The sequence below is a fragment of the Aythya marila genome, assembly GCF_965140915.1.
Source record: "Aythya marila genome assembly, chromosome: 1".
NCBI lineage: Eukaryota > Metazoa > Chordata > Aves > Anseriformes > Anatidae > Aythya > Aythya marila.
In genome coordinates, this window is record NC_139042.1 from 117,538,453 (window position 1) to 117,563,199 (window position 24,747).

The 24,747-nt window shown below is 40.2% G+C and overlaps 2 protein-coding genes across 3 annotated transcripts in view; both read right to left on the reverse strand.

Annotated features, from left to right (window-relative positions):
• TFG (trafficking from ER to golgi regulator) lies at nucleotides 1-20,114 on the reverse strand. Of its 2 annotated transcripts, XM_082781426.1 has the most exons (9): nucleotides 20,004-20,114; nucleotides 17,948-18,052; nucleotides 14,342-14,550; nucleotides 11,382-11,465; nucleotides 10,305-10,451; nucleotides 9,063-9,230; nucleotides 6,663-6,803; nucleotides 3,205-3,294; nucleotides 1-806 (listed from the first exon to the last, which is right to left on the reverse strand). In XM_082781426.1, exons 3-9 carry the CDS (start codon nucleotides 14,523-14,525, stop codon nucleotides 433-435), a joined length of 1,188 nt encoding a protein of 395 aa, XP_082637552.1. In that variant the 5' UTR covers nucleotides 14,526-14,550; nucleotides 17,948-18,052; nucleotides 20,004-20,114; the 3' UTR covers nucleotides 1-432. The 2 variants fall into 2 exon arrangements, with proteins under 2 accessions (XP_082637552.1, XP_082637553.1); XM_082781427.1 differs by lacking the exon at nucleotides 17,948-18,052 and having other exon boundaries at nucleotides 20,004-20,103.
• ADGRG7 (adhesion G protein-coupled receptor G7) overlaps nucleotides 18,560-24,747 on the reverse strand; it is a gene marked incomplete at both ends in the record, with an annotated part of 27,507 nt that continues 21,319 nt past the window's right edge. The window contains 3 exons of the mRNA XM_082751394.1: nucleotides 18,560-18,622; nucleotides 22,985-23,125; nucleotides 24,343-24,499. Coding sequence (XP_082607520.1) covers nucleotides 18,560-18,622; nucleotides 22,985-23,125; nucleotides 24,343-24,499 — 361 coding nt within the window. The remainder of the gene's footprint in view (nucleotides 18,623-22,984; nucleotides 23,126-24,342; nucleotides 24,500-24,747) is intronic.

A 24,747-nucleotide genomic window follows, 5' to 3' on the forward strand; every position in this document is an offset into this window, starting at 1 on the left:
TAGATTCAGGGGGGTTTTATTAGCTTTCCATGTGAGCATTACAATTTATAATACATCATATCTAGTTTTACCTCTGGAATGAATCTAATTTAGTACATCATGTCATTAGTAAGAACAAGCCTGATAAGTGGGCTAAACTTCCAACTAGCAATTTAATATCCTTCAAACAAGGCAAGCTAGGATGTCAATCACTTTACAGACAGTTAGGCATTGTTTCCCAAAACCAACCCGGCCCCAACTTAAACTAGGAAGCAGATACAATTTAAAGCAGGAACGATTCGTGTGGTCATTCCCCCACCCCAGCAGCCTCTATAACCGACACTTAGGAAGAGCGTTTCGCCCCGTTACAGTTTGGGAACCTCTGCTGAGACCACCGGAGTCTGTGGGGATGGCAGGTGTGGGTGCGAGTCGCCCGCGCCCCACGGCAGCTCCTTACCGGTAGCCGGGCCCGGGCTGGGCATAGCCCTGGGGGCCGAAGGGGGGCCGGGTGCGGGCGTAGGGGTTGGTGGGCCCGCTGGGCGGCGGGGTCATGGTGCTGCCGGGCGGCGGGGTGAAGCCGGGGCGCTGGTAGGTGCCGGGCGCCGCCTGGGAGCCCGGGGGGCCGCTGTATGGGGCCGGCTGGGAGGCCTGCGTGGTGTAGGGCTGCGGGGGGAAGCTGCCCCCCGGGTACTGCTGCGGCTGCTGCCCCGGCAGCTGCTGCGGCTGCCCGGCAAAGGTGGCGGCTGGGGCCGGGGTCGCCTGCTGGCTGTAGGCCCCCGGGAACTGCTGCGCTGGCTGCGAAGGGGTTTGCTGCTGACTGTAGCCGGCTGGAAAGGTAAGGAGCACGGTGGTGAGGCACAGCAAGGAACCGCGGGCGCGTATAGCCATACGTACATCTTTAAATGACCACGGTGACGGCACAAAATCACGCAGTAAGCACAGAAAAGGCAAACAATAATGAACCCCGAGGGTTCCTGCCTTTCGCATGAAAGCACACGGCCTGGGTTGGGTGCACTACAAACAGCAGAACAGCAACAGCAGAAGGAGCAGTATAAAGTAGTTCTCCCACAGCTGACAAGAACTTAACAAAAGGACGAACAGGATTGTATCATCGCGTCACATTAAAAATAAAAAGTCTTCCTTGGCAGGTAAGGCCAAAATTTACCCTTTTTTCCCAACCAAAAAACTAAAACCAAACTCTTAAGGAAACATTGTTAAGGCTTCGTACTCTTAAATCATATCTTTGGTTAAATCATAGATGTACTCAGATCTTTAAACGTAGAGTTAAATATGAAAGTAGTTGTGCAGAAAAAAACACTTCAGTAGAAAACTTCCATTTAAACATGTACCAAACTTGATTTCTCTGTACAAAACCAGCTTCCAAAAGGATTTTTTTTCTTTTTGAAGACTTTAAAATAACAAAAAGTCCTTTAAGGAAGAAATAGCTACTTTTATCCATCATGAAACACACCTGCAGCTACTTGCAATGAAAACTCTCCTTTGACTGGAATCCTGTCAGCATTAAACACCAGATACACAAATTATTAAAAGTGCACAGCCCTAAACAGAAAGAGCAAGGATTGAAGAATGCATTGGAGTAAATTTTGAACTCACCTTGAAACTTGGGGTCAAAATTTACTCATGAGACGAACCTTGGAAGGGTCCGTTTTCACTACTGTGAGTAAATAAGCACATTGTTGCCTAGTGGATCTACTGGACAGAGTGGGAATGGATCCTGCTCTTGGGGGACATGGGTTTGAAAGGAGATAATACTCACAGGTACAACATCAACAAACAAAACCTGTTTCTGATTTGGCTAATCATGGAATAAGTCAGGGGAAACATACTGGAGCATGTTGTGAAGAACTAGGAATGCTGAACTCACATCACACTACAAATTCCACAGGAACTTCTCCAGTACAACTGGGGATTAGATCACGGTAAGATATTACTGGTAAGTAATTTTTTTTTTCTCTACTCAAGTTTTTAAGTCTAAACAAAGATAGACCCTTTCACTTTCTCAAGTCTAATTTCAGCATAAGTAACAAAACTGTTGGAAGTCTGTCACGGTCTTCTAATTACAAAAGTGAGGTGTCTGCAGGGAACAAAGTACCACTTAGAGACTCAAATCAGTCAGCTCTTGCACAGAGCCCAGGAACAAGGGATGAGGCACAAACCTTCAGTTCCAAGTTTTCTAGGGTTCTCATCCAAGATAAACATAGGAGTTTTTTCATAAGCTCTGCAAATGTTCTCATCTACATCAAAACTGATGCGCTTCCACTGTATACATTGTGCAAAAAAAAGCCTTACAGGCTGTGTTCTGAGTCACTCAACAGTATGGGAGTCTTTCGTTTGTTTTAAACAATCTACATTAAAATAAGGAATGAGAAGTGCTTGTTACCATTTTCTAGAAGTATTAAATTGGAGATTTGTTAAGGAATCCTGCTATTATATATTCATCCCTCTACTTTAGCTGGATTATGTTTCCATGAATATACTATCCATTATTAGATGTCTCCTTCTGCTAAAGTAAATAATTGGAAATGCTGCAGTTGAGTATATTTTGGATATATGCAAAACCTAGCTTTTCTTATTTGCAGCTAAACTGCTAATGCAATAAAATGGTCTCCTGTCAAAAGCAGCAGCACTTCTAGTTGAAGTATCAGTAACATCTACAACTTAAAACCAAAAAAGCCTATCACTTGAAGTTCCTCCAAAATTTAGTAAACCCTTAGCTCTTATAAACACCATAACAACAGCTATAATTAGTGATCACACCATTAAATTGTATACATCAAGATTGTCCTAAATGCAAGAAATAGGATCCATCTTCATATACCTCCAATATTTAAGTAAGCTACATTGGACTGTTTTAGTTATTTACTAGAATCCCAGGATTGCAGCCATTAATTAATCCTGAAGACTGCTTACGCTTCAGGTGATTTATTTCACTACTTTTTTCAACCAATGCATTCTGCTAATAAATAAATAAGTCTGTTGGGTCACAGTCAAGTAGGATTGAGACACCCAAGCTCCTACTCTAATAAAAATACACATAGCCACAGTGCTCTCTAACTAGTGAGTTTTGATTCATGCCAGTCCTTACCAGAACCACAGCCACTCGGCACCCTGAGCTGCCCCACGTATTTAGGAACCAAAGCTCACAGGGTCAGGTGCCGAAGGAGAGCTCATACAGCCATGGCACTGTTTGGGGGCGCTGCTTACCTGGGTACTGCATACCGTACTGCTGCTGAGGCTGAGCCTGCGGCTGCTGGGCAGGATAACCGGGCTGTTGGTACTGTTGGTACATCTGGCCTGTGGGGTGAGAACTTGTTTAGTTGAGGCCTAGCACCCGAGCTGTATTACAAACACAAGATGGAAAACATCCCAATGGTTCGAAGTGCAGAAATAAACTCACAGCATGTGAAAATTTTTCTTAAAATCTGAAGGCAGTGAAGTTTGAGCATGTGTGTCACCTAATTACCAACTGAAACTAAATTACAGATTTTAGTCTCACACCATTCTGAAGACAAAATTAATACTTCTAGTTTGATGTGAGGCTTACTATTTCACATCTTCAAGGGATATCAGCAGCCATACACCGTCATTAGCACTACACTGGTGTGTAACAGAGCAGGAATCTTTATATGGCTTGATAACTGCTCCAGAACTTACTGTGTAAACTAAAGTACTTCAAAAGTTAAACATGTCCTCAGATCGTCTGTTTATATTAGGTTATTAAGACTATTTCTGTACCAAAGTAGTATAAGCAGAGCGATACATTATTCTGACCACATTTTCTAGACAGGTCATCCATCTCTTAATATCTGACTTGCTGCAAGCCACATTTTCTTAAGAGACCCGGGGGTATACTCCCTAAAACAAAAATAAAACCATACATTCTTAAGATCGGATATTCCAATTCAATGCTAATTTTCCCTAAGTTTACTTTTTCCATTTTCTTGGCAAGTAGAGGCAGAATATTTGTTTAGACAACCTATGGGCCCTGGTTAGGCTTTATGCTTCTGCTGTTTTTCATTTTAATAACATTCACAGTCAAAGAACAAAACTAATTATCTGTCAAGCTAAAGCTTAGCTAAACTGAAGCAAACTTGGAAACTTTACTACTATGATGTGTTACTGTACCATTATTCATCCTGTAAAGACCAACAGACTGTATAACTGTAAACTGTATCTTCTGAATTGCACCAACACATTTAACAACAGCTCTGCTCCAAGTCCTCCCACATCCCTGGGAGTGCTGCTTTAGCAGAACTCCGTATTTCCTTTTAATTCTGCCTTATTTGCAGCTGAAGCAATGACATTTTATATTCCCACTAACCATTCACATTTGTATTTGGTACACAATTATCATGAGATGAAAAGAGTACTGAGCACAAGGGCTGGAGAGAATTTAAGCCTGTTGCCTTGATAGCTAAACAAAAAAAAATCCACAAAAACAATAACAATAAAAAAACAGCTTCCAATTTTTAAAGCCAGATGTTAGAAGCTCTGGGAGGCCCAGCAGGAGGCTGCCTGTCTCAGGTAATTGCCTATAGGCTAACACAGAGACCACACTGGCACCTGGTGGAGACACCAGGTAACACTGTGTTTCAAAGGAAAGTCCTTGAGCACTTTATACAACATAGCTTATGAAAAAATTTGGAAGCTGATAATTTGCTACATTACCAAATTTTGGTGCGTGACTGCTATTTGCCATATGTATACAATGGATGGTGTTAACTGCTCCCCAGTACTATCTCTATGATCAAAGTGTAATACTGACCTCCAATCTCTTCCCGAGAACTGAACCAACCTAATGTTATCCAGAGTAAAGCAAATTTAGTAATAAAGTATTTCTCTCACAGAATTTTCTCTCACAGAATCACCTAGGTTGGAAGAGACCTCCAAGATCATCGAGTCCAACCTCTGACCCAACACTAGCAAGTCCTCCACTAAACCACATCACTAAGAAGTTCAACATCTAAACGTCTTTTAAAGACCTCCAGGGATGGTGACTCAACCACTTCTCCGGGCAGCCCATTCCAATGCCTAACTACCCTTTATTACAGTACAATAATAAAAAATTGCATAAACTACAGACTAAAAACCTTCATTATTTGCACAGTTATATTTTTACATGCAGAAAAAAAGGCCTTGGGCAAAGGTATAGCGCAGTTTTGTGATTTTTGTTGTTTTTAGAATTATTATACTTACTTTGACACAAATTAGAAACATTATTAAACCCACTCCGATACATGAACTTTGACAATTTATTTCCTAAGATGAATTTTGCTGAAATAAGTACTTTTTTTTAATGTGACTCAGCCACTATGGCGCAGTTTCACTGCTTCTTTCTTCACTAGGAAGTAGTTTTTCCTTCCTTTGTGTTAACAGCGATTCAGGATTCCAACCTACTGCTGCTAGTGCCTTTACGAGTTTCTCTTCATTGTTTCAGTTCTAGTTTAACATCAACACTTAAAAAAATCTCCTAACTTATTTCATTAAAGATCAGAAGGTGAAACTCATAAAAACAGAAGTTCAGTAACTGAGAAAAAAATATTTTGAATATTAAGTTTTCTGGCTGCTGACAGAAGAACCTGAAGAATCGTTTTCCAAAACAACTTTTAGGCATATCAGACACCAAACAGTTATTGCAGCTTTAAGCTGTGATGTTGACTCTCCTTGTCTCATTTGTATCACTCTGAAATTCTAAGGGAACTAAGCATTAAAAGCTGCAAGCAGCAAACCAAGTGTTTTTATACACTCCACTTCAACCAACAGCTTTCATGTTTGCTTAAAAACAGACCTAACTACACGTTGCTCAAATCCTCTACTCAATAACATTCAGCCAAGGTATTTCAAGTGACTGTGACTCTGATCACCATCACCAATGTCTCTTATATTTGCCTTTGCGTTATATTTGTAAAGAAAGTAGCAAAGGGGAACAACTGTATAATGTACCTCGTACGGATGTACAGGTACCAAAGCAAGTCAGACTACATACAGTTTTGTCCTGATCTATGCAGGTCTGTGCTCTTAGAAAACTTAGGTTTATTTTTAGAAGTCAAACAACATGTAAGAGGGCATAGTCCAAAGACTGTAAATCAAGCCCCTAAGCTTCACAGGAGAGCCAATTCACACTCAGAAGTTCTGCAGGAAAACTGCAATGCATACATGAGTATTTAAGATTTCACCTGGCTAACAGAGCCATACGTACAATAATAATACCATAATGGCTCTGTTTTGTTAGATAGAAATGATCAGTAAACAACACCTTGAACTCATACAAAACAAGCCAGAAAACTGTTGGTTAAGTGAAAGCAACTACAATCATTCCTTGACACAACACATGGAATATGATCTAAGATCTTCTGATAGCTTTATAGTGCAGCATATTATAAGTTTGCTTTCCAGGAAAATGAGCATGGATGCAAGTAGAAAATAGCGCCATGAAACTCCTATTCATTTACATCACCTACCCTTTTAAATAAAGGTACTGCTCCACCTGCTGTTTATATATTGAATGGCATCTGGGAGAAAAGAATTTCTGCCTGGTGGGACAGATCAACGCGTACTTTGGTATCGATTTTGGGTCTGCTAATTCGAAGTGGTAGCTAATAACTATGTAGATTCATACATCATGATCCATGTCTAAAATAGCAGAAAAAGTTGCTGCTCACCTTCCACCTGACCCGTCTGTGGCTGTGTTCCGGGGTACGCTGGCTGCTGTGGCTGAACACCAGGGGGGTGGGCAGCAGAAGAGGAGGAAGCGATGCTGTCTGGTGTTCCCGATCGCTCTTCTGCAGGGGCACTGGGTGGTCCTAGAGGAGCAAGGGCAAAACACATTAAATTAAATGAACAGGGAGTTTGAAATAAGAAGTCTATACAAGTCCCTTCACTTGCAAAGTGTTCAATATTTTTTCCAGTTTTCCATAGATTTACATCTGAGAGTGTCAGGCCTTGCCTAAAACTAATATATTTGCACATGTCATATCTCCCTTTAAAATATTTTTTTTTGGGGGGGTTCCCACCTGTCTAGGTCAATCACTCAAATTTCACACTTCAGAGGAAGGTGACCCATTTTGGGGATAAAGCCCTCCATAACGATGTTTTTCTGCAGCTGCAAGCCTAACCTTGCACACATGCACTGAAGACTTGCTACATTTGGATAAAATACACACCTAATGTACCTATTCTTCACCTGGAACAAAGATGCAAAGATTCAGGAAATTATTCAAATGCAACAGTGTTTTACTATAGCTCATATGGGCCGGGGCAATGAAGGGCTTTACCAACAGTCGCCCAGCATGTGAACAGAAAACCTCTAAGGAATGGCTTAAATTTGCACACCCAGACAGGGTATGGCAGCTTTCAGCCTGATAGCAATAGCCTTCCCTTGATAATTCTGTAACTATTCCAGATACTGAGTAGCACCCAAAGAAAGCATGGAGACAGAGATTTCAGCTTTTATTTTAAGTTAATGAGTAGCTCTAAGATAGGCACGTGAACAGGTATACTATAATTAAATACAAAATATTTTTCTAGAAACAAGGAGCTTAAACCTCTATCTTTCCAGCTCTTAGCTTTATCAGTACAATGCATGAGACACTACTTTCAAAGTTAAGGAAAAGTATTAGAATTTCTGCAAATTCACTTTCCATTTGTTGTTTGTTTGCTTTTTTTTTGTTTTTTTTTTTTTGATTGATTGATTGTTTTAATTATTATTATTTATGCAATATAAACATGCATCCACCAAACACTTAATTGCATTTTCACGTTACCCTTACTAGGGAAAAATGAATGAAAGCTGCCCACTTCTGGTTTTGGCTTTAAAGCTACAACCTTTCAGTTATGCACATAGAAATGTGATTTCTTCTATCTTGCTTAAAATGGTCTTTTGTGACGTTCATTGTGCATTCAAAGCATGTGCAAGTCAGTTCAGTCTATCAAAAGAATTACAGAGACATGGAGACCTTACAATATCACTGATGCTATGATGAATATGATGAAAGCAGTAACTGACAGTGAAGCTTTGTAGTAAAAGACAAAAACGCTCCTTCAAAAATTAACTCCAATTTCCAGCTAGTTGTACTTCACAGCCTACTCTAACACTTAATTGTTCATAAACAGTTCGTTTTAAGTTTCCACATACCATCAAACCTTTACCTAGCTTGTGAAATAACCATGCTGTGACATACCCAAAACATTCCATGCAGGACAAGATGACTGAAAACCATATCAAATCATATAAACACCACATAAAACTTGATCTACAATCAAGCGTACTCAGCAAACCCTGTTAACAGCAGTTTCGTTTTAGGTAACAAGGCTCTATTAAAATTTGCCAGAATCAAGCAGATTTCGTGAAAAAATACATTCTCTATATTCTTCATCACACTCCCCATTACATCCTATATTTCTTTTGTAATTTCAGTCATCCTAAATTGACTGTATTCATTTAAACACAGTTCATACTAAAATGCTTAGCATTCTGCTACGAGTCATACTAGTACTAACAGTCATGCAGTTAGTCCTTCAGGATAAACATAATTCTGACAAGTAGGTTATTCCTTTCTATTAAGAGTAAAAAAAAAAAAAAAAAAGTTGACACTATTTACTTTTGAAATGCACAAGAGAAAAGGCAGGGTTACAAAAAACATTATGACTGACCCAAAGAGCAGAAACACAAGCCAAGAACCTAAGCTGAACTGCAAGATCAAACCTTAAGGTAGAGGAATGGGTCCTGTTTTTCATCACTGGTAGATACCATTTAAGTTACTCTACAAGAGTTATTTTAGTAGTAGCTCTAAGTAGTTCAAATAAAAAAAATATATTAAGCTATTTTCTACTCCAAGCTAGAACACCAAGCTACAACCAACAGCAACATTTAAAGATTTTGTATACAAAACTTAGCAAACACAGTTACAACCCCTTAATATATCCCATTTTAGAGTTCTGAAAATAGCCGACACAGAACACAGCTTAATACTCCTAAAATACAAGTGATTTATTGCCACTGATTACTCAAATCTTGATTTGTCAACAGGTTTTGCTTTCATTTTTGTGAGATGTGTTCTTACCTGACACCTGATCATCTGTCAAGCCAAATGCTGACATGACATTCTTGCTGATTTCATCCTGGTTTTTTAGCGGATCAAACGCAGACATGCTTGCTGCTATAACTTGAGTAGATGGCTTAACATTAGCATCAGCAGCAGCAGGTTTTTCTTCCCTCCCATCTACAGCATCTACAAAGCAAAATGCCCCGTTATTAATTCTTGAGAATTCAAAAAAGAAAAAAAAAATCATACATACATATTGTACTACATCAACTTTGAAAATGCATAGTTTAAAAAAAAAACTGTTTTAATTGTTGAAATGCTTGTGTTGCACTCTATGATCATCACTCTAGCCGCCTTACAAATGATTTATAGCCCAAATCCTCAGTATTCCACTGCAATTAGTAACTGCTTGTATTGTAGGACCAGGGGTTGGATTTTTTGGTTTTGTTGTAATAATAACGCAAGCACTGTTTGTTAAAAAAAAAAAGAAAGAAAAAAAAAAGGAAAAGGCTGGAGCTGCTTTCTTTCCTCTTCACTCAAAACACTGCACTTCATGACCTTCTGTCATTATTTTCTGTGTCCAATCTTACCCAAAAATCTGTAGTTAAGCACAGAGTTATACTTTTTACAGTACAACGGCCCTAAGTTAGGAGACCAATGTCTTAAAATTGGGAAAAAATGAGTTCCTTCCCCATTTCGCCCTCCCCTATACTCCTTTCCCACCCCTATTCTGCACCCTTGTGCTGCTTACCCTGAGACAGCTCTGATGCTGGTCTGAGCTCAAAATGTGTGGATTCAATTTCCTAACCTGGCAAAAGAAGTAAATATAATTTTCGCTGAATTAGCTTTTTACTGTTCTAGTGAATCAAACTTGCTTAGCAACATGACAAGATAAGCACCAGAGCTAGCCCAAAGTAAGCAGTGGGAGCGCTCAGCTGGGAGCAAGATCTTCCCTCACCAGCAACAGACTATTAATTCAGCTCAAAGCCTGACCAAAACATTGTCCAGGCTCACAAGCATTAGTTACAGGGTTTTCATATATTGCGACAAAAATCATACTTCTGTTATTTCTAACTTAACTTCCTGCTTTACTCCAAATAATCTGAACATGGGTTCTGCCTCTGAAATAACTGAAGCATTAAAAACTGAGCAACAATCAAGAAATAAGCACAACTAATACTCAAGACTCCATCTTTCACTTGGTTAGACAGCACACGACTTTGCAAATCAAGCCAGACAGTTCTTTGCCAGGCTGCCTACCACTTTCAGGCAGATTAGTGGAAACCCCAGGTTCAGCTGGTGGTTCTAGACAGTCCAGCAAGCGATTGACTTTATTGCGAAGTTCTATCAGCTCTCGACGCAGGTATTTCACCTGATTAGATTCTAGGGGTCTTGGTTGTCCATTAACTGCAAAACAACAATTACATACATTTAAGGCTGTAGTAACATTTTGCTATCTAGTTTAATGCTTTTAGTTTTATTCCCAACTTTTATTTGCTTGTAATATCACCGTCCTTTGTGAAGTCTGGAGTGACACACAGTGAGTCAAGAGAGACCAAATTCATTCTGGGGCTTACTGTTACTTTAATATCTCATTTCAGCATAACTAACATTACTGAGTACCAGAACTGCAAAGTAATTTTTGCAGAAAGTTTCTCAATTTTTGTTTGCTCAATTTCCATGAATATACCCTGAACAATACAGATTTGTATTTGTATTGTGGAACATTTGGCTGTGGAAATCTGTTCCATTAGACAGTGCCTGTACAACTAAGGCAGCACACACACCGCTCCCACGATTCATCAATAGGTTCAGTCTCTGGGTTAAAAGCTGCTTGCTGGTCCTTGCAACTACGTACTAAATTGCCAATAACAGCTTGAAAATGAAGAACAATTTTACTCAAAGGGAAAAGGATAAATGTTAAAATCTATTAAGCTAGAAGCAATTAATATTACTTCTTAATAGCGTACTAGCAACACTGCAAGTTTATCACCATTTAAAATTTCTCACACACCTGTGAAGAAAACCCCACAAATGCTAGAGTGGAAGATAACTCTACAGAAGAGCAATTGACCATATATTCTTGTATGCCAAATAATGTAAGCAATCTTATAAAAAGAAAGACAGTTTCCATTTCCTCTAAGTTCAGATACCAAATGAAACAGCAGGAGAGAAAACAGACTTCATATTAATGTAGTATTTTTAACTTATTGATTTTTAACTTACTGATTTCATTCTTCTAAGGTGACAGTTATTAGTACCTTCCAGCCAACCTCACCACCTGAATTGTAAGGTTATTTAAAAAATAAAATAAAATGAAAAATCTTCTATACTTACCAAACAAGGTCAGCTTAAGTATCCTACTGCACTGAATTGCAAAGGAAAGGTCTGAGCTATCAAAAATTGTTATAAGATCTCCATCTGAAAAGAACACAAAAAAGTTCCATTAAAGCAAACCCATTAACTACCAGTCTTCACACTAGGGCAGAAAGCGTTATTTCATCACTAAAGCATAACACTCTGTACTTGAATCTGAAGCTACTAAAAAAAAGTCACCAATTAACACTATCACAAAAATGGCACCAAAATGGCACTCATTATATGTATGAGGAGAAAACTGAAGGCACAGCAGTAGAAAACGGAGGTTTTGCTCTCTCATTAGTGAGGCTTAGCTCTCTGTTTCCCTGTACTACAATCAATTAGAATCAGTCACTGTTGATTAAAAAGCATCTGCAGTAACTTGGGTAGAATTATTTACAGAATACAGAACACTTCTCGAGAAAAATGAAGACCACAAAAAACATTTCTGTAAAATACTATTGCAACAAATCAGACTTGTGCATAACACAACACAAAAATATTTATTATTTTAATGCAAGGATGAGCACACAGGGAAATTATGCACAGAAGATAAGACAGAATTATGACTGGCTTCAAAAGATAGCCTTCTGACATTAACCCTCTGAAAGGGAAGTTCCATACAGCTCATCATTCTTTGGTATCTGCATACAGGATGAAACACGATAGCTAAGAATTCACAAAGGCCAGCATGAGAAAGAATGATGCTGCCAGTTAAAATTACACACTTGTTTCAAGTGGCTCCAGAACTCCACAGTTCATGAACAGTTCCTAAAAAATAACAAGAGCGTTTACTCTGGTTTATATGAATTTGCTTCTGGCACTCGTTTTTTTCCTCAGGCACTGAGTTTTACTACATATTCAAGAATCTTCAGCAGGACAAACAACGCATAGTAGAACAATCCCCTTAGTTCAGAAGCTTGAAAGATGCCCAATTTGAAAATAAAACACAGCTTTGTAAGGCAGTAACCACATTGTCAGTTCTTTGCCCTGGTCATTAATAAAAGCATCACATTGCCTAAGATAATTTAAGAATATGCTTCCTAAAAAAAGCCAGAGACTGAAGGAGTGGGATTTAAAGTTTCCTGGCCTCTCCAATCAAGTATGCAAGTTTGAAAAAACATAACCTATTAGATTTAAGGATTATGGAAGTTTGATGAAGATATGACAAAGCCACAATTTTTACAGAGTTGTTAAGTGGAAAATCCCATATCCAGGCCCGAGTTAGGCCACCAGCTTCACGTTACAGAAACAAGAAACAAAGACAGGAGGGGGTAGATGAAGCATTCTTACAAATACTTAAAGAATGTGCACATGTATTCTGAGAGTACTCAGATCAAGGACATAAAAGTAGGAAATCATTATAGCCACTTTAAAAAATCTGCTCAAAAAAGATGAAGACTTCCTCCAGTTTTGGAGGAATAAATAAAACTGTAATAGCTATACAGTCTATATTCCAATCCTTCTAATGACTGAAGCATATTTAAAGAAGAATCTTAACCTAGGTGAAACAAAGTCAAGTCAAGAATACCATGATCCTCATATGACAATCAAAGTCAATCCCCAGTTCTGTTAACATTTTCCCTAATCATTGCAACTTCCTCTGATATTAATATTGTTTATACGTTCTTAATAGTGATCATCATCTAGGATAATAAATTCCACGTCACAGCAGAGAATTAGTACATTCTGAGACAGAGAAAACTAAAATTAAAAGCATGAACCCTGTAGGCTGTGGAAGACAACCAAAGAATGAAACTTCAATTACAGTCTTCATCATACACATTTATCTTAAAAAAAAAAACAACAAGCAAACACAAAAACGGAAACTTATACTTAAAGAACAGATAAGGATGTAAAAAAAAGGGACTGGAAGCTTTAACCTAATGAAAAAGTATTCATCGGTTTCACCTCTTCCAGAAAGGAAAATAAATCTTTCATCTGATAAGAGGAAAAACAAAACCACTGCAAATCCACTGAGCTCTCCCCTACTGGAGGTCAAGATCTCAAAAAAATAGCTCTTCATTGCATATCAATTTTGATGAGAAGCAGTCTCTCTCAAATCTCTATAAACCTAAAAAACTACCTCAGAGTCATTCAAAGTGAAATCTTCTTGCCTAGACATATGAGCAAAGGTTACTTGACATTTGAGGTACCACAGACAGTGCTGCTAGTGCCACTGAGAAAAATGAAGCTGAATGCTTCAGTAATGTAGCATTTGTACTGTACACCAGCATAATTATTGCAGTCTTTGATCTGATTAAGAGGCTTTGGATTCTATTATTCTATCCAGAGTTTGATGGTTATATAATGAATACCATCCCTCTCTCCCAAACTGATTAACTTACACACTGACATTTGAAGAGAAAAACCCCTGAGAACCACAACAATCATTCCAGATATCTCAAACAATGCATTTTTCATACCGTGGAAATGAGGAAAAATTACTTTTAATAAATATTTCAGATAAGGTTAATTTTTTTTTCCCCATCTTTACTGACAGAGCAGAACAATCAAGAATTACTACCATATAAAATAATTTTAAGTCTTAAAAGAGTTTCTGTTAAATCATACATATTAATTCACTTCTTGCCTTCCAGCCCACTCTACCACTGATAGCACACAAAAAAATTGAGTGAATGAGTAGACAGCAGAACAATCTGCAATGCCATCAGCTTCCTGGAACAGGAAAAAGTGAACTTTCAGATAGCTGCTATTTCAGAAGCTCTGGAGGAAATAATACGCTAAGACAGCACGCATAATCACAGAAGATAGAGCTTGTACTGATTGAATCAAATCATTTCGAAAGAAATCATCTGCATTTGCCAACAGCATTTTGGACAATTCTGAAGAGGTAGGTTTCGCAATTTCTGTCCTTAGATAAATCATATCAGAGCAAAAGTAGTAATTAAACCTCAACAGTAGTAATTAAACCTTACCTTCATCTTTATACTTTATTGTGACTTCATCATTGCTGAGAAGTTTTCCTCTAAAAACTCTTTGCATCATTAGCACTAACTCATCATACGTGATATCCTCATTGTGGATAGGAATTCTCCTAATGTCTTCGCCCAGCTGAGCTTTGATGATCAGCTTCCCGCTTAAGTCCAGCTGCCCATTCATGGTGGCTCCCTTATCACCTACAGACCTATTAGCAACAAAACATTAAAAACATGTTTTAGAAAACTAAATTGTTAATTATTTTGTGTGTCTAACGAAAGTTCTGGAGCTTTCAATCTTTTGAAAGTAACACTGTTAGGAAGCTCTCTGGAGCACCTCTCAGACACGTTCTACAATATGCTTGTTTCACAAACAATAAAGTAAACTGTACTTTAACTGAGCTCATGCACAAAGCAGAACTCTGGAAGATCAGATTCCACATTAACAGTTACCACAGTTCCCAGCACTTGTTCTTTAAAGACTTTTTATAAATCAGATAGCTTGTAAGCGTGACAAAGAGGAATTCCAACCTCGTTTTTTTTTTGTTTTGTTTTGTTTTGTTTGGTAAGATAATCAGTTGTTAGCTGTAATGGAAAAAAGCTGAAAAGGAACCACTGTCCCAAAAGCAAATCCTCAGGATATGTGCATACATTGCTCTCAAGGAAAGTGGAGCTGTAGCCAAAGTTCTCAGCCTTACAATATCATATTGGTTACATTATAGCTTTACTACATTTTTGCATTCCATAATGATGGAATCTTTAAAAAAAATCATTAAAAAAAAGCCCACAAAGGGCTTTTTAAGAAAGGACTGCTAGAACAAAATATCATATTTCAAAGACTATAGGTGGTAGGGTGGTTTTATTAAGAGAATAAAGTTGAGTTTAAGAGAATCAGGTTGTGATGCCCATCTGTAAGAAGGGCGGTAAGGAGGACCTGGGGAACTACAGGCCTATCAGCCTGACCTCGGTGCCAGGAAATGTGATGGAACAGGTCATCTTGAACACGGTCACACAGCATATGTGGGGCCACTGGGGGATCAGGCCCAGCCAGCATGACTTCATGAAGGGCAAGTCCTGCCTGACCAACCTCATCTTCTATGACAGGGTGACCCGCCTGGCAGATGAGGGAAAGGCCATTGACATAGTCTGCCTAGAGATCAGCAAGGCCTTTGACACAGTTTCCCACCGTATCCTCCTGGAGAAGCTGGCAGCCCACGGCTTGGACAGGTACACGCTTTGCTGGGTTAAAAACTGGCTGGACGACCAGACCCAGAGAGCAGTGGTGAACGGAGTGATGTACAGCTGGCCACCGGTCACCTGTGGTGTTCCCCGGGGGGCGGTGTTGGGGCCCATCCTCTTTAATATCTTTACTAAGGATTTGGACGAGGGGATTGAGTGCACCCTCTGTACATTTGCACGACACCAAGCTAGGGAGAAGTATCAGACTGCCAGAGGGCAGGAAGGCCCTGCAGAGGGACCTGGATAGGATGGGTCGATGGGCAGAGGCCAATAGGATGAGGTTCAGCATGGCTGAGTGCCAAGCACTGCACTTCGCCCACAACTCCATGCAATGCTACAGGCCTGGGGCAGAGTGGCTGGAAAGCTATGCAGAGGAAAAGGATCTGGGGGTGCTGGTTGACGCTTGCCTGAATGTGGGCCAGCAGTGTGCCCAGGTGGCCAAGAAGGCCAACAGCATCCTGGCTTGTGTCAGGAATGGTGTAGCCAGCAGGACCAGGGAGGTGATCGTCCCCTTGTATTCTGATCTGGTGAGGCCACACCTCAAGTGCTGTGTTCAGTTCTGGGCCCCTCACTACCAGAAGGACATCGAGGCCCTGGACCATGTCCAGAGAAGGACAACAAAGCTGGTGAGGGGCCTGGAGCACAAGTCCTGTGAGGAACGGCTGAGGGAACTGCGGGTGTTTAGTTTGGAGAAGAGGAGGCTCAGGGGAGACCTCATTGCTCTCTGCAACTACCGAAAGGAAGGTGTGAGGAGCTGAGGGTCGGCTTCTTTCACAGGTAACTAGTGATAGGACTAGAGGGAACGGCCTCAAGTTGTGCCAGGGGAGGTTCAGGTTGGAAACGAGACATTTATTCTCAGAAAGAGCAGCCAGGCACTGGGATGGGTTGCCAGGGAGGTGGTGGCATCACCATCCCCGGGGGTGTTCAAGGAGAGGCTGTCCCTTGTCTTCAGGGATGTGGTTTAGTAGGTAATATTGGTGGTAGGGGGGTGGTTGGACCAGGTGATCTCAGAGGTCTTTTCCAACCTTAATGATTGTACGAACTGTACATCATTCCATATACAAATGAAAAAAATGAAGATCTGCACATCAGTTTTATTATACACATGATCAGAACATGTTGAGGTTTCCTCTCTAGAAAACAAGGCAGAAAACCTATCCATTTTTAAAATTTTATCCAAGATATTTTAATGAAGAATTGCTCTTTTTAAAAAAACTGATCATTAAACCACACATTAGCTACTCATTAGGCTCACAGCCACAAATTCGTTACACAGCATATATTGCCAGAACAGCTAACTACTTTTTGATGCTTTAAGTGAAGTGGACAACTACTTCAACTTAAAAGGAAGTGCAACAAAGCCATCTTGTGTCCTAGAGGCACATAGCATACACTGAAAAGTCCCATCTTCCGTTCTTCATATATGACAGTGTAAAAATTACCACTTGAATGAGACCTCTCTTGTTAAAAAACAAAGGGCTTACATTTAAAGAAAAAATAGAAACTAGAGAAGTTACCAAGCAGAGGAGTGAAATATAAACTAGATTGCTAGCCAGATATCCCCACCTCTCTTCACTGTTTTGGTCAAAATCAAAACAATAGCTCTAGAATTAGGAGAAATTAAAGCAGCAGTTATCTTTATATCTAGGGTACAAATATGGGAGAGGTTAGGAGCACAAAGCCCTGCAAAAAGAAGTATCAATAGTGATATGCAAATATTTCTCCCTTAGCTTTGGTCAGTCAATTTTTCAAGTACTACATTGAAAATTACTTCTCTCCTACCAGATATAAGATACACAGCTAAAGCCATACCCTCATGTATCTATATATGTATGTAGGCCTACTATTTCAAGGACAACGGTCTGCTTTAAAAAAGATGTAGTATGATGCTATCTCTGGATTGCAGCTCAGTTTCTAGTCCTTGGTAATTAAGTTCATGTAAAGCAAACACTTCATTCAAATCCCTTCATTTAGCCCAGCTGACATCCTAAAGTAGGAACAAGCAACTACCAAACAAAACTCATTCTCCTAAAGGGACATAACAGGAGGTAGGTGGATACAGAGAAATTCAGTCTAACTGCAGAGAAAAGAGACCTGCAATCCACACAGAAAGGCAGCAGATGAAACTCTCTGATGAAATGGTGAAGTTCATAATATTGTTAACATTTGCTAATCATGTCCCCTGACTGCAGGCTGCAGGTGCATCAACTCAGTCTAGTCGTTTCAGTTCTATTTTGTTTCAGTAGAAGTTGGTTGTAAAAACATTTTTTTTGCAGAAGGTTTTAAAAATGTTAAGTACTTAAAAAAATAGCATCCATATACAGATCTTCTTTCACCTCTTTCCCAAAACCATAAATTTATCATTACCTTGTCTGTCTTACTGATGCTGGATTATTGGTTAAACTTCCCACCTCACTTCAGGACAGTGTTAGGATAAGCCGCCATGCACTATCAGTGCCAGAAAACAGGAAGCTGCATCAGAAAGAAAAAGAAATACATTTATTTACTGTCAGACTTCCTTACAGCTATCCACTTCAAATGAATCTTTTACACCATAGAACACTTTAACAAACAAACCCAATTAAAAAAAGTTACTCTGTTATCCCTAATGTAACAATCAGACACTTCTGAGTATTGTGGAGTTTGAGGTTCAGCTAAAATAGATCTTGAACAAAATCTTTAATTTCATAGTATATATATATATATAAAAACAAAACAAAACAAAAAAAAAAAAAACAGAACTAAACAAACATTCCAATTTCATGTAGGAGTTCCTAACAGTAACATGCTCCTTCCCAGGACAGCGACCTTCCCCAGCTGTCTGAAAGTACTCATTCATACAGCCTCCATCTTGAAACCCCAGGTTAGGTTAAAGAAACTAGACTTGGATCAATTTAGCACTATAAAAACCTACAACTCCATCTCCTAGTTTAAGGCTGATGCCTCTGGGACATTAAGTAGTGTGTCTTCCAGAGAGCATTAGGACTGACTGCCAGCAGTAATGAGTAGGAATGCTTCTTTGCCACAGCGAGAACCACCGAACTGGGCAAGAAGGAAATGCAGTCAGAAAAATACAGCACTTAAAAATATGATCTGCCCTCAATTTAGCTTCAGAGTCTGTGTTTTTCTGCTGGAAAGCCTGCAACAAGCTGCCTGAAATTTATGCGGGCCATGTGTTTATCACACAGGTGCTTGTTGTCCAGAGCTACAAGACCCTGATTTATCACATAAAACAACCCGATGTACAACACAACTCCCTCCCAGATAGTGAGTGCACTCTACTCTCCTTCTCTCTCATACACACATGGTTAATCTCAAACGTTTGTGATTTGACTTTTAGACAATTTGCTGCTAAATAGGAGGGAAAAGGAAGTTCCTCTCACACACGCCATTCTGGGCTTCCCAGCTCTCCTCTTTCAACTCAACATGAAAAAACAGAATGGACAAGCATGAGGAACACAGGACCCAAGCATCATGCAAGCAAGCCCCAGAGAAGGGACAAAGCCTCTCCAGGTCTCACTTGCTCCCAAGAGGAGAGGGTACGGCGCTGTGACACACGGAGAAGAACGAGACTACCTTTCTGTCTCCTGACTCACACTTCAGGAATTGAGTAACCCACAGAGAGGGTGCTGCTCTTCACCTGATCATGCCGCAGCTCCAGGTACAGCTTACAAACGAGGGGCAAATCAATGGCCACATCAGACATAGAGAAAACCCAGCTAAAAGGGGCTGAACTTGGAGCTCACTCAGCTTGCCTCCCGCCTTGTTTGAACAGGTTATACGGGCACTGGTTATAGCATTACAGCGTAATTTACGTGGAAACTGACGGCGGTAAGAGCAGGACCTCCCTGCTCCTTCAGACACCCATTTTGGCGGACACCCTTGAGCTGCCCCGGCCTTAGAGAGCACCGTCTGTTCCTTTGTGCAGGGAAGCTGGCTCCTCTACCAGTTTTACAGAATTATACCGTCCTAATCACCAACCTCACACCCAGAAACCCACTGTACGCCTAATAAAGGCCGAGAAAAGGCACCGGGAATGCATTTAAAGCCCCCTTTTTTTTTTTTTTTTTTTGCTCCAGGCCGCGTGAGCGCAGCGCCCTGCCCCTTCCCCAGCGGGCTGAGGCGGCCAGGCGGATCCCCCACGCGAGGCCATTTTCCACAGCCGACACCCCGAGACCACGCTAATTTGGCTTTTAACGGATCCCACCGCGGCATTTGCTGTCTCAGAGACGGAGAAAAAGGAAAATTAGAGCCCAAACCACGCCTTCGGCGCTGCCCTGCCTCAGGAAACCCGCTCTCCCCAGCAGCCACCCCCCTGCCCTCCCCGGCTACCGCAGCTCCCAGCCCTCACCCCCGCTCCCCACCTCTCACAGGGCTCCCACAGCCGCCTCCCCGTCCCCTCGGCCGCCCCCCGCTCTCTCACCCCTCCGCAGGAGCCCCCCGAGGCTGCCAGGGCCCGGCCGGGGCCACGCCGCCGCCGTACGTGGCAGAGGGAGCGGCGGGGCCGGCGGCAGGGAGGGACCGGGGGGGGGGGGGAAGCGGTGCCGGGCCTGCGCATGGCGCCCGCATGCGCGCTGCGGGCAGGGCCGCTGAGGGGAAGGGCTGAGGGGGGCCGGGTGCTGGGCCCTGTGGGGGGTCCCGGTGGAAAAATAGGCTCAGTTTGGGGGTTGGGGTTATAAAAGCAAGGGTTACGAGTCTCGGGTTTCTCGGGGATATGAAAAGGGTTGTGGGGTTTGGTTGTGTGGTCTTTCTGGGTGTTTAGGGGAGTGTAGGACAAGTCTGGTTGGATTTCTGTGCCCGCACTGAAATCCAAAGGGAGGTGGAAAAAAAAAGCGGAATGTGATCGTGGTTTTAATTGCGAATTCTAGATTTTTGGAGGGAGGGTTTTTTGATAACTGTTACAAAATAAAGCCAAAACAACATACCATATCTTTGCTTTTAAAAACATAGGGAAGACCTGGAAAACAGCATTATTCCATCCCTTACAGACACGAATTCTGCCTGTTCTTTTTTACATCTTTGCACAGATGATTCAGTCCTTCTCCAAGTCATTTCTTTATCAAATTAACCTTTACAATGCCTTATAAGAAACCTCATGAATGTAAAACACATGTATCACAGCGAATGCCAAAGTTCACTGTGTTATTAATATCAATATATTCCACGTGTATAGATAACAGTTGAACTGTTGGTCCCGTAACGGTTAAGCATATAACCCTGGATTAAAAAATAATAATAATAATATATATATAATTTTCCATATTCTTTGATGATGAAAATGTTTGCTTTTAGGTCAGACATGCGTAGTGCTGGCTATAACACTGAACATCTGAAGTTAAATCCAGGATACTTTAATTTGATTAGTTAAAAGTCAAGACTTTGCCAATTCAGTGTTAAAAATTTGGTTTTTGTTTGTGGGAAGAAAAACACTGTGAACTAGAAAATCCTATCACTCTTTTAGGGAGCCACCCTCTCAGTGTATAGCTGCTTTTTAAAACGTGATCAAATATCATCCTTCCTAAACCACACTGTAATTTCTAAAATACTCTTTCTTCAACAAAACTAAAGGGATTGACAAAGGCAGGTGTTGTACATTTGATTTACAAATAAATGATGGATACTGCTTAGGAACATATGCAACCTATCCAAAAAAAAATTATGAATTACCTTTGTTAGATAAATTTTACTGACCTCCTTTGCCTTCCTGAAGCAGTGGTGGCGAACTTCAGCTTTTTATCTGATAGGACCACTCTCTTTGGAGGCTTATTAGTGCCAGAAAATATTTCTTTTCTTCCTCATAGAGAGAGCACACATTTCTAAGATATGGAGAAGTTTTTTCAGGACATCTGAAACACTTCTATCAAGACATTCACAAAATCTTATTTACCATGTCCAGCATACTCAGGGACACAGTCCCTAAACATTCAGTCATCGCATTTGATCATGCCCACAGGTCTTATTTAGAGCAGCTTGGAAGTTTCCAAAACCACCACACATTTATTTATTTAAAAAAAAAAAAAAAAAAAAAAAAAAAAAAAAAAAGTGCGTGTCTGGCTGGTTTCAGCATGCTCCTTAAAAATGGGCTATGTAAAATTCAACATGGTGTTCTTATTTTGTTAAAACCATTGATGGAAAAGCACGTGAGTGTATTTATTCATAGAATGGAATAAAGAAATAATGTTTTTTAAAGTTGCCTGTCTAAATTTCTTGGTCTTTCTTCTCAGACAGGAGAGAATGAGGTGAATCAGTACCGTTATTCCCATTTGTTAGAGAAGAGCCCATAGAGCTTTGCTGGAGTCCCAAAGTGAGAAGAGCTTGCTCCTCTCCCAAACTCTCCATAAAGCCAAGTGACAGAGAGCCAGAGAGACAGGCACAGCCAAAAGCCAGCACAGAGCAGGATGGTAACTGAAGCACTTTGGCCTCCCAAAGGGAACAGTCATCCTGACAGGCTAAAGCCGGGGGTGATGTGAATAGGACCTATGTTATATAGTCATAAAGGATTTCTTTCCCAGCCTGGCTCTTCAAGTATCTAACTTCTCTTTCTTCATGTTGTCATATGAAAACCGAATATTTTGTCTGTCATTTCATCTGAAGAAGTTTTATTTGGGAAAAAAAATAAAAAAACTCTAAGACACATTATCTTCAGTGAAGACAGTCATAAAGCCAACATTTTATGGAGGTAGTACATACAGTTTGTGCCCAGAACCGGTACGAACTGTGCAGCTGATTTACCTTTTGGTTTCCAATTGAAATAAAATTGTTCTTACAAAAGGGATAGGAGAGCTACATAGCATAAGCTAAGAAATCTTGTTCAACAGGCCTAAGAAATGAGAAGGGCATAAAGTTGCGCCAGGGGAGGTTTAGGTTAGATGTTAGGAAGAACTTCTTCACTGAAAGGGTTGTTAGGCATTGGAACAGGCTGCCCAGGGAAGTGGTGGAGTCACCATCCCTGGAAGTCTTTAAAAGACATTTAGACGTAGAGCTTAGGGATATGGTTTAGTGGGGACTGTTAGCGTTAGGTCAGAGGTTGGACTCGATGATCTTGAGGTCTCTTCCAACCTAGAAATTCTGTGATTCTGTGAAACAGAGCAACTTCTGTACTGTGTAAGTGGCATCAAGAGGATCTAATGCTGCATTGACTCGTAACAATCACACGCATGTGGTCCTGCTTTTGACTCCTGCTGTTCTGGTCTGAAGATCTATACCAAGCCAACTGCAGTTGGAATAGTCTGTCCGTCATTCAGCATACATACATACATACATGTGAGACATACATAAAGCAAACTATAAAAAATATGGGTTTATATTTCATGTATTTACAGGTTTCTAATAGCTATCAGAGAAGGTGGAAAAGGAAATATTTTCTGTCTCAAATGATCTGAAAGTTTCCTGGAAATGTTTTACAGGCCGTAATTTTGAAACACGGTAAATTTGTGAATGCAGGTAGACTGATATCTCTGGCACCTTCCAAGCAGAAATCATTTTAGAAACCTTTTTCCTGAAGATTGGTGATCTGAAAGTGTACAGAATACAAATCTGAATTCCCTGTAGAGTAAACAAAAGCATGGTGTTAATGTTTTACTGATAAAACCAGAAGAGATTAGTCAATATTATTTGACCTGAAAAAGTAACTATACAATAGTTTTCTGTAACCACTAACAATGACATTAATGCCTTGGAATACAAGAACTACTTTCTTGGAGAAAATTATTCTATATAACTATGAAATTGCAGCAATAGTTGCCTCATTTGCACATTGTAATGGGTTATCTCAGAAATGTGTTATTGCCTTCTGCTGGACAGAATGAACTAGGACCTGCCTGGGTATGCCTTATGCAATGAACGTGGCTGGTGTGCCCTATCAGCACTTTCAGCAGACACATACGGAGGGAAAACCAGACTTGAGAATTTCTATATCAGTTCTAAATTCTCACTTAAAGCATTTCAGGAGAATGCTGAGGGAGAAGGAAAACAGGATGATGCTTTTAAACAGAGAGAACCATGGTCTAGCTCTTTTCGTGATTTCAGTTTTAAATCACTAAATCCATTAGTAGAGTGATAATCACTTCAGAACTTTTTGCAGGGAGAGTTTGCAGATCTAATCCCCACTGGAGTACAGGGCCGCAGTTTTCATTACATCAAGCTGACAGTAAACAGTTTAGGATTTGGGGAAGAGGGAATTGTCACATATGTCGAATCAGCCATTTCACAGAAAATATTCAGTGATGCGACAAGGAAGTATTCGCTACTCCATGTACTTCATAGGTCCTATGCCTTATATGAATATAAAGCCAAGAATCCACCAGGGCCACGTTACTTATGGGGGAAAGCAAAGCAGGTCCTTTCCTGTAGGCTTCCATCCAGAATCACTGTGAAAGTTCTCAAGCCATAAAGCTCTACTTACTTCCCAGGGATTCTCTCCCAGGAGATAAAGAAAGTTTTCCTGATGTTCACTCTTAATATCATATACAGTTCGGTGCAAGAGAAGCCAGTCAGGGTGGTCTTTTCAGTAGTGACCTTGAAATAAAGTCCTGCACTGATTTGTATGGGAAATATTTTATGGGAAACATTGATGGGAAATGTTTTATGAGTGACAGACCAGAAGGGTAACACCCTTTTCTGAGCAAAAATTCTGAACCTACACAACTGCTTTCCAAAAACTTAGCCACTATACCACCATTCATTTGACAAATGAATCAGACATCTTTTTTCCATTATCTCAGTTATTAGTCTCGGAATTTCAGAATTGTCAGATACTTCACCTGTGTAGCATTCAAAATGCAAAACACATAGCTGAAAACAAGACTAGTTTCCTCTTGATTTATTAGCATGAAGTAGCCTGTTGTCCAGGTGATTCCAAGCACTACAACTACAGAGATAGTGCTGGTGATCTTTCCCATGAATGAATCCTTCTTATTCCTAGAAATGAAAAAAAAAAAAAAAAAAGAGGGAGGGAGAGAGAGAGAGAGAGAGAGAAAGAAGGAAAGAAAGAAAAAGAAAGAAAGAAAGAAAGAAAGAAAGAAAGAAAGAAAGAAAGAAAGAAAAAGAAAGAAAGAAAGAAAGAAAGAAAGAAAGAAAGAAAGAAAGAAAGAAAGAAAGAAAGAAAGAAAGAAAGAAAGAAAGAAAGAAAGAAAGGCTTATCTGAATAATCTCTGTATGGATATATC

Coding starts and splice junctions, on each gene's coding strand:
- TFG (XM_082781426.1), bottom strand. CDS start 14,525: ATGAATGGGCAGCTGGACTTAAGCGGGAAGCTGATCATCAAAGCTCAG. Junction 6,804..9,062: donor GACAGATGATCAGGTGTCAG/GTAAGAACACAT, acceptor TTGCTCCTCTAG/GACCACCCAGTGCCCCTGCA. Junction 807..3,204: donor GTACGGTATGCAGTACCCAG/GTAAGCAGCGCC, acceptor TTACCTTTCCAG/CCGGCTACAGTCAGCAGCAA.